At 32.3% G+C, this 10,296-nt stretch overlaps 1 protein-coding gene across 3 annotated transcripts in view; it reads left to right on the top strand.

Moving 5' to 3' along the window:
- The window catches only part of LOC117168709 (E3 ubiquitin-protein ligase KCMF1-like), a 185,766-nt gene extending 176,819 nt beyond the window's left edge, over positions 1 to 8,947 (top strand). For all 3 annotated transcript variants that reach the window (XM_033354413.1, XM_033354411.1, XM_033354414.1), the window contains one exon: positions 8,018 to 8,947. In XM_033354413.1, the coding sequence (XP_033210304.1) occupies positions 8,018 to 8,203 (186 nt within the window). In that variant the 3' untranslated portion in view covers positions 8,204 to 8,947. The remainder of the gene's footprint in view (positions 1 to 8,017) is intronic.
- The last annotated feature ends 1,349 nt before the right edge of the window (positions 8,948 to 10,296 follow it).

A 10,296-nucleotide genomic window follows, 5' to 3' on the forward strand; every position in this document is an offset into this window, starting at 1 on the left:
CTGTTCACGAAAGTTTTTCTCTTGTGCTTTCTTAATCCGGGCTTTCAGGAGTGAGTACTCGAGATAGATAAGATTTGATGCATTTTTCTCACCCCTAATACTAAAGTTAAGTCCGAGTGCTTCAGCAGCCTCCTCCGCTGCTTTGTATCGGAATGGCAGAGAGCTGAAAACGGTTCTTAACCTCAAAATAGTGCACATACTTACAATTTTTATTTAGCAGAATATAATTTTTGTTATTAGCTCTAAAAAAATAGTTCAAGGATATCCGTTATACTATTTTGTAGCTTCTCCGAATTCAGTTATTAGACATTTTAATTTTTGTGGAAAAAAAAAACCCAAGGGGACTGAACCCGATTTACCGCACGACAAAGTATCATGTACCCTTATCTTATGGTAATTTTTTGTTACAAATTATGACGTATGAAAAATATCAGCAGCTGGCGTGAAGCAAAAAATGTATTCTATGATAAAAAAAAAAAAAACACTAACAAGATTTTGTTTATAAAAATTGTTAATAATTCAGATCAATATTATTAGAATTAATTATGTACTTTGAATGCAGGTCCAATATTTCCGACTGATAGTGAGTTTCTATCTATATTTTCTTGAGATAAATATTCAAAAAGCTGAAAAGGCCAATTTCGTTACGTTATTTGTTTATATATGTTTGCTCTGTGAAAAGAAATTTAAAAATCGCAAACCACAATTCTTTTAAAAATTTGAGCTGGAGCATTTATAAAAAAAAAACTTTCAAATCGGTTAAAAAATCCGACCTGATGGTGGCGATTATGGACCGTAATTTCCAGGTTACTATGCAGAAAAACCAGGAGAATTTAAGAATCTGGTAGACTTATCCTTCAAAATATTTTCCAACACGTTATGTGAAATTCCAGGATGTCAAAAAGTAGCCGTTATTAGATGTTCGTAATGCAAAAAAACATCATGTTTGAAACATTTCTTCGAAGAGCATTACTACTGTACCACATAAAATGAATAAACAAGTCTAATGATGATTGTTGGTTTCATAAATTTTATGTTATTATTGCCTTCAACATACATTTTTTCAGATTTTTTCAACATGGAATTTACACTCATTTAATAATTTTTTTATATGATCGTAAGGTATTTTATGATACTTTACATTCAACTTATTTATATTTAAGCTTTAATTTATAGAAACATGGTAAAATGGTAGCGTATTTTTTTACTTTACATTTTTCAGCTTCAATTTACACCTAGTTGGTAATCTTCTTACATAATCGTAACTGATTTAGGAATAGTTTAACCCCAAAACAGATTTGACCAAATTGACAAATTCACATTCTTTACCTCTTATTGTTGGTAATTTTCTTGTATATTCTTTACTTTGCGGAAATATAATATTATAAAATTGAATAATTTTTTGTATAATCCAAAATAATTTTCGGGTAGTTTACCCCATACAAAATTTCCTACAATTCTGATAAAATCGCATTTCTTATCTCATTGCACAGTGGGCCAGGCGACCCGGTTCCGTGGCCAAAAGTCCAAGTTTCAAACTTTCGAATTTGTACAAAAGAATCAGGTCATTGTAATCAGTGATTGTAATATAATGGTAATAGTTCTTTTCTCTTTATCGCCCTTAGACACATAAAAGTTAAAAAAAATGTTGAGTGATTGAAAAAAATTGAATAAAATTTCTGCCACATTGATATTAGAAAATAATTAGTACTTTTGTAAAATACCTTCTTTCGTTTAATTATTCCTGGAGGTTCCGCAAGATATCAAAAATTTTCAAATACCAATGTGTTCACTATGATGTATACTTGACGGTAGGGGTGCTCCATTTTGTTCCTTTCTATAAATAATATCATAATCGCAAGTAATAGAATCAGCGCCCGAGCACCAATAACTGACCTGTCTGCAGCGAGCCGCCACGCACGCACACGTCTCATGTTTCAATTGTTTTCCAGTGTTTACTTTGCTCCGAAAGCTTATCCAAAGTTACAAGTTTTTACTTTTTCTTTTTGTTGGCTTTTTTTCTCTCTTGGATTTGATTATATTGCATATAATGTCAAAATTTACGAAAAGAGAAATGATTGACTTTCTAATGAATAATACTTTGGATTCAACTATTCAGTACATTGTATCAAAACTGCATTTGAGTATTGAGAATATCAAAGAGTCAGGCATAAAATCTTTCATGAAGAAAATACGAGTTTTGAAATCTAAACGTGATACAACATTTCAAGTTGCGCAAAGATTTTCATCAAGATTTGAATTTAATAATGCTGAGTGATTAAATTCAATTTTTCTGTTGCTTTTATTACAGTACAAGATTCTGCTTCCTCTTCAAACTTCGGCCACCCATCGCTTAATTTTGCCGAAAAGTCTGATCTTTCAAAAGTTCGAGAAGTTTCTAAAATCAGTGCTGAGCTGAAACGTGACCCCCTTAGGTTAATTATGGCTTGTTGTTACGCAGCGAAACAATCTGTAAATAGAAATTGTATTCGATTTGCGATAATATTTGAGAAAATTCAGAAACCCCAAGCACAATTAGGAAATTATTAAGTGAAACATCTATTTCACTAAGAAAGAAACTGCACAAGAAGCTTTAGCGTTTTTGTTTAAAAATTCACTTTCTAAGAAAGTCTATCAAAATATACGTTTGGAATCCAAATCATGTGGAGCAGATATTTGGCCTACATATAATGATAATAGAGGTGCTAAAGAACTTACTCCGGAGGAAAAATATTGACTAAAGATTTCGCAAGAGGATGAATTGTGTCATTCCGACGTAGAAAGTCAGAACGAAAACGATGATTTGTTAGATATCCATCAAATATTTGATACTTTAGGCGATACAGAATTATCGGATGATGAAGAAGGAATTTAACGTGAGAGGCTAGGGAAACTCACACAGAAAGCACCCCAAACACTACAGTTCTGAAAATTAAAAATTAAAATAAAAAAAAATAAATAAAAAAGATTAAACATAATAAAAATAAATTTAAAACAAATAAAAATCTAAAGACCCTTGTGGTAGATAACTTATTATAAATAAGTGTTTCATTTTACGTAGATCGTTTTTTAAATACTTTTTAATATTTTCGTCCTCAGTATTGAATCTGCTACAATTTTTTTTATTTTTCAAATTCTGACTTCATATTCGTAATCAGCGCCCTCGAAAAACCGTAGGTACCACGTTTCAATAGTCCGAGATCCCACTGCGTTTTTTCGAAGGTGAGAACTGATCGTGATAAAAGTTAATGTAAATGAAAGCTGACACGTAGTCGATTAAGAAACTGCCCGCTGGGTGGGTGCGGTGCGGCGGGGAAGGCGGCTGAGTCTCATTGAAAACTTAAAAGGATCCATTACTCCAAATTCCCTCAGTAGGCGGCAAACACTTGTGAATGGATAGACCCTTTTCAACAATACCATCATGCTGTGAGCATACAGTAGCAATGTTATTCAATGGGACTCGAGACACGTTTGTAAATTTGATTCTGAAAGGAAACTTGACATTTGGCCTCGGAATGCTTATTTTTATACATAAAATACAATAAATTTATATACATAAAATAATACAGAAATTTTATATACGACTGTTAAAATGTACATTTTTTGTGATATTCAACTTACAAATTATAAACATTATTGGTTCAAAATTTCGATTCTAATTCAGTTTCAGAGTTATAATGAACCTTGCTTTTTAGTTTGCACCAGATTCTAAAAGGTTACAAAATATTGAAAGGCATTTCAACTTTTCAAAAAGACATCACGGATATCAAAGACCTGAAAAATGCCCGCATACCTTATTTCGAATATTTCACAAAGATTTCAAACGATTTCAAAAGGTTGCACATAAGTTTAGAAGATTTCAAATTATTTCGCCTAAATTTCTAAAACATTCCAAACATTTCATGAAGATTCCAAGGAATTTAGAGATTTTAAACATTTGTATCCAGTTTTTTTATAAAAGAAAATAAAAGTAAAATATCGCTGCCCTAAATAAATTCTAAATATTTATGTATGTTATATTCTAAAATTAATGCATGTGCACAGGAGTAGTGGGATCTTCAAGAGAGGTTTCTTTCAAAGCGTGTCCTAAGTATTTTGAGTGTGAGTAATAAATATGAGAGTGTGAGATTCGAGATGCGACATGCGAGCGCTCTACGACTTTTCAAGATGTGTATCATAATTAAAAACACGGCATAATTAGGCATCGCTGCTACACGGAAAGAATATATTAATGGGTTTTACGAAGAATAGGCTATCTAATTTATTTAGCTAAGTTTTCAGGAGGAATGAATAACGTATTCTTTTGCGAAATATTTTAAACGAATTCATACCTCTAGCATTTAGTATTACAGCTTATAATGTAATTTAGGCTCCTATAACTTTCAGAACAAGAAATTTTAAAATATTTTTTTATTTATTTTAACACTTCTACGTGTTTACTAAATTGCATACAAAATGGAATTGTCAATGAAAAATATACATTTTGAACAAAAAAGTTAATTTTCAATGAGATAGTTCAAATTTTTACCAAATTGTGAAATTTTTAAACATAAAAGACGATTTGCATAAAAAAACAATGCAATGTCAAACTAAAATGATAAATATTCAACAAAATCATTTTCTAAAACTGTTTCAAATTTAAACAAAGTAGTTGATTTTCTAGCCAAAAAATATAAATAATTTAAGTAAAAAGAAATTAATAAAGAACATATAATGTAGAAATATTAAATAATAATAATAAATTATGGATATATCTATATAAAATATATAGAAATATAATACATAAGTTAATGGAGAAAGCACTTCTCGCAGAACAATATAAAAAATCTTACTGTTCAGATGGATTAGTTTCACCTTTTCCATCTGCACGCACGTGTACATTTTCAGGTGCACCAGCAACCTCATTACTTCGATAAGATGCTGCATTTGCCTAAAAGTAATCAGGATATTATGTCTGATTATGATACATACACATTATTAAAGGATAAATATTTATAACCTTTTGGCATAGTATTTTTTTTTACTTACTTCCATAATCATTGAGTGATTCTTCACTTAAATGTACATCGCCGTATTTGAAGTTTTTTTCCCGAAAAGCAAGTATCTGAAGCCAATTCTGAAAGGATTCCTCACTGAATTCCACTAACTTTCCGTCACTTTTCTCACAAACATAACACTTCATTTTAACTTTCACGCCAAGTGGACACCGAACTAGACAAGACTAGACTAAACAGCGTAACTAAATACCGTAACTAAACACCGTAAACCGAAACCCTTAGATGCCTTCCCCGCTGTACCGCCCCCACGCAGCAGCCCTAGTCCCAAACGAAGATGAAGCCTCTTCTAACGGTAGCCTCCCATCTACAATATTACAGCTAAAGCAAATAAATTCGGCAAAGAAATACGTCTGCGGCATATTTCTGTTACCTTGAGCCTTGGCAGGCAGAGTTTTTCGTGTACAGAGGGCTCTTACCTTTTATTTAGTTTTTGTCTTATCGCGTTTCTTAGCATACACTAAAAGTTACCTGCAATTGCGCCCTTTAGGCCTGTCTGCCAGGGGTTCTTGAGCAGGTGGAGGGTGGTAGTCACACATTTTTGAAAGCACTAATTGCTCCCTACAATGTGGTACAGATTTCATTGCGTCAGATATACCAGGTGATTATTGAATAAATTTGCCGATAAAAGTCCAATTTTGTCGCACCTATGACCGACTTGGAACTGGCAGGCGGGCAGTTTCTTAATCCCCTATGTGTCAGCTTCCATGTACATTAACTTTGATCACGATAACATTTTAATATTGCTGAATTAAAAATCGAAATAATGATTAAAATGCCAAGAGTATTGTGACAAACCTGTATTTAAATTCCCAATTGTACAGTCTCTTTTTATGTTCAGAAATTCTAGTTTTTAATCTCCCAGTTTCACATACATAAACATTCTTACAACATTTGTATTTTATCATATAAATGACACCAGACAAATTTTCAATCCTATCTCTGTCTTTTTTCTTTAACAAATAATTATCTAAATTGTTAGTGCTTTTGAAATAAACATTTATGTTGAATTTTGTAATGAACTTTGTAAACGTTCAGAGCGACCTTGTATATACGGTAGCGTAACTTTTAAATCAAATTTATTGTAAGTATCAATCCATTTATTTTTCTTATTAGTGCTGTGTGCTAAAAAAACTTAATCAACTAAAAACAACATGAGTATCGAAGAACTATCCTCTTCCTTTAATTAATGATATTATTACAGAGCGTGTCCATGAAATTTAAAACAGCACTACTAAACATGTTATTTAATGTTTTGCTCATTGGCTTCAACGCTAAACAGAACCATAATTCACTAAAGGAGTCTCCTTGACAGATACCCGTCATATTGCATATTAATCTAGTTATCCTTGGTTGTCCATGATCAGAACACTTAATTCTTGTACCCCAAAGCATCATCGCAAGACTTAGAAAGTTGTCATTCTCGTGGAAGTAAGAATATACCTTATCTGAAATTATAGCTGTAAGGCATTTATAAATTTTTGGAAGACAGGCTATTGGTCTGAATTCAAATGAATCCTGTTCGGACCTGGAGCTTTCAAGTTACTTGTCCTTTTCCAAACTCTTTAAAAATATGAAGCTGTGATGTTAGTCAGCTCCATTTCAGGATTATTGCTTGCTTTTGCTTCCCCTAGTTGGAACTGCGCAGTGTCTAAATTGACTCTGTTTTTTCCCAAATACTCGATCAGCAGTTATCCATGTCTTCCAATTGAGGATTTCTAAAATTAAAAATGGCGGATTCAATATGGCGAGCAAGAATTATGGAAATTGTCTAGATATTAATAAAATTAGTGATACATAGGTTTTTTTGGTCGATAAATGGAAATATGTTGTTGGATTTTCAAAAATGTAAATGGCGATGGCGGATCCAACGTGGCGGGCATGAGTTATTAAAAATGTTCGAACGTTCATAAAATTGATGATGCTTAGGTTTTGTGTTTTAAAATTTTAACATTATTTTTTAATTCAGTAACCACAATCATCTAATTATCACTAATTTGATCAAAGTCTAAACTTTTTACATAATTTATGTCTGCCATATGGAATGCGTCATTTTGAATTTTGAAAATAACACCAGATTTTACTTCAGCGAGCCCAAAAACGTAATTATCACTAATTTTAATCAAGGTTAAATATTTTGAATTATTCCTGTAGATCAACGGCTTGGATCCGATATTTTGAATTTAAAAAATCGAACATCAAATTTGAAAACCACAACCCCAAAAACCTAATTATCACCATTTATAACAAGTTCGAAACATTTCAATGATTTATGCCTACTTAATTGGACCTGCAATTTGGAAAATAATATCAGATTTGAAATCAGCGAACCCAAAAACCCAATTCAAACAAACTTTATCAAGGTCCAAACATTTTTAATAATCAAATCGGATCACGTTAAATGATATTATTTGTAGATGCTCACATATGTGTCAGGAAACAAAAGTAGCACGACCTTTTTTTGCCATATATGTGTCACTGACAGTAAATGGTAAGATAACGTTCCATTCATGGATAGTGGTGGCGTTCCTGGTACAAATTTGGTCTGAGGCAAATTTTTTTCGTTTCTCCAAAAAATATTAAACTAGTGATCAACACTAATTTAATATTCAACATTAAAAATTAGTTTAACTAACGAAATTAGTATCATATAACTATATAAGTTTAATTTTTAGTGGTCTGGGTTTAATGCGAAGGAGTGTGAGGATTTAAAAAATAGATATTTACAATAATAAAGAAATAGTTTTTTCTGTTAAGTTTTCTCAAATGATGTTTTAAATTTCCTCCTACCCTATCCCCTCGTCTCCCTAATCTATTTAATTATTTTTACTGTACTTTTATTGAAATCTTTCTCTATCATGAATTTAATTACTTTGCCTTTCATGTAATGCATTTTGTGAGACTTAGATTTTCAAAAATTAAGAGAAAACTTTCTGATCATTATATTTACGAAATTTTTACAGGTTTTACAGCAACCACTGTCTCTACCAGTAAGGAATACAGGAACTGGAACAATTAGAGAACAAATATCTTCTCCAACAGCTGCTTATATAAGAGGTGGAATGAATTCTGTTGGTGGTTCTCGTAGAAAACCTATTAGAACTGTAGATGGCAGAAACCATTCAGCAGATCCACCACCACCGCACTAACTTCTTTGCTGATAATAATAAAGAACGAGAACCCTCTAGCGCTAGTCTTAATATCGTTTAAAGCATCGTATTGTTGTTATTATATTATTACTTATTGACTATTTTTCGTCAATTCATACTGCTATATTTTCAAGATTTCGTGTTATAAACTCAATCATGTTATCGTATGCATACGATGAATATCCTAACAAGGATGTATATCGCGGGCAAACAACTATCAGATTATGTATATACAGCTCTCATTGTCAAGGTCGTTTGAGAAAAAAGTCGTAGCTTAAAAATTTTAAATCCCCGGTCACGATACATCTTTAGCTTTCTAGCGACTGATTACTTTGCAAGAAGCGCCCAGTATAGTTAAGGACACCAACTCTAAAGATTTCTCATGTGAATAAACACTCTTTTCACATTTTTATTCTATTTTTCATCGACAAAAAGAAAACCGATATAACGGATTTGTTAATCACTCGTGTGTTTTAATCTATTTTAAACTACGGATTGAAGTATTGTGACCACCCTGGAAGAGTGACACAGTACAACGACCAAACCAAACTAGAACCTATCAGAATTAGTTGAAAAATAGTTTCTTCTATTACAAAATTATTCAGGTGTAATCACTTTTGTGGTAGAGAAAACGCGAGTTACTAAAAATTACTTCTAAAATTGATTTCTGGGGATATCGTTTTGTGGGAATGACTGTGAATACAGAATTTCATTTTAAAAGTTAATAAAACGGTTTGAGAATTATTACTAGTTAGCCAGTTGTTTTGTGCAACCTTCAACTAATAATCTGTAATTTCATTGAGTTCATTTATTAACTATTTATGCGAGTTTTAAATTGTTTCAGCTTACAAATATCCTAATTTCGAAAATCATATTAAAAACATTAGATTCTTTTACTCACAAAAGTTACTATGCATAAAAAACCAATTGATCTGTTGTCCAAAAGATACGTAATTTCGAATCGATTCAAGCCAGCATTTTTCGGACCTAATCGAGTTGAGTTTGTGGTAACTTGAACTCAATATTAAAAGGTTCTTGTAGGTTGTTGATATCAAATTCTAGAATAATATATGGATTTAAGATTTTAAACAACTTTTTCAAAAATTCAATAATGGGCCCGGTTTTTATAAGAGTGTGTACTGCAGGGGATTTCGGATTGCTAAACACAAATATGTTGCGATACTGTAATCGAAAAGTTTTATAAAGCTCGAATTCCAACCTGCAAAAAACCCTCAGTCAGTTTCCCAAGATTCAAGCATATTGCACCCAACGCAAAAGTGTCTTATGTGGGAAACCCCATTGTAGCCAGAATTTCTAACGTTTATGTATATATTTTGTCAAGTCAAGATAGTGTTTTTTCCAATATCCTGCATGCAACTTAATTTAAAAATTATGCATACCAAGTGCGGCGGTTAATAATTCTTAATTTTTTAAACAGATTGTGCAAAGAATGGTTAGTTCGCACTTCTTTTTTTCGCACTTCTTTTCTTCTTTAATCAAAATAAAAGACTTTTTGGGATCGGATCGTGACTAGGGACGAAAAATGCATATATTTTGCTAATCCGAAACGCAGAAAGTTATGAGTTGACCAAGGAGAACTATCAACATCGTCTCCAAGATTGAATCACTTTGAAAAGAAGACAATGCTTTGCATTTGGTGAGATCATAAGGGTGTTGTGTACCACGAGCTTCTAAAATCAGGTGCAACTGTTAATACCATTGGATACCGTCAACGAATGATCAATTTGAACAGTGCATTGATCGAAAAGTGACCAGAATGGACTAAAAAAGACACCGAAAAGTGATTCTGCAGCAAGACATCGCCCTGGAACACGCAGCGAAAGCGGTCAAAGACACCATTTCTGCACTTGGCTGGGAACTAATTCCCCACCCAACGTACTCACCAGACTTGGCGCGTTCTAACTATCACTTGTTTTCATCGATGTCTTACGCACTTTCCATCAAACGCTTAAACAATTACAAAGATTACAAAGACAGTGTAGATTTGTATGGTGCATACATTGAATAAGGGGCCATCCATATATTGCGTAATGCTTACGTAATCACACATTTAATCATTAGTAATCATACAC

Source organism: Belonocnema kinseyi, chromosome 3 (assembly GCF_010883055.1).
Source record: "Belonocnema kinseyi isolate 2016_QV_RU_SX_M_011 chromosome 3, B_treatae_v1, whole genome shotgun sequence".
Lineage (NCBI taxonomy): Eukaryota > Metazoa > Arthropoda > Insecta > Hymenoptera > Cynipidae > Belonocnema > Belonocnema kinseyi.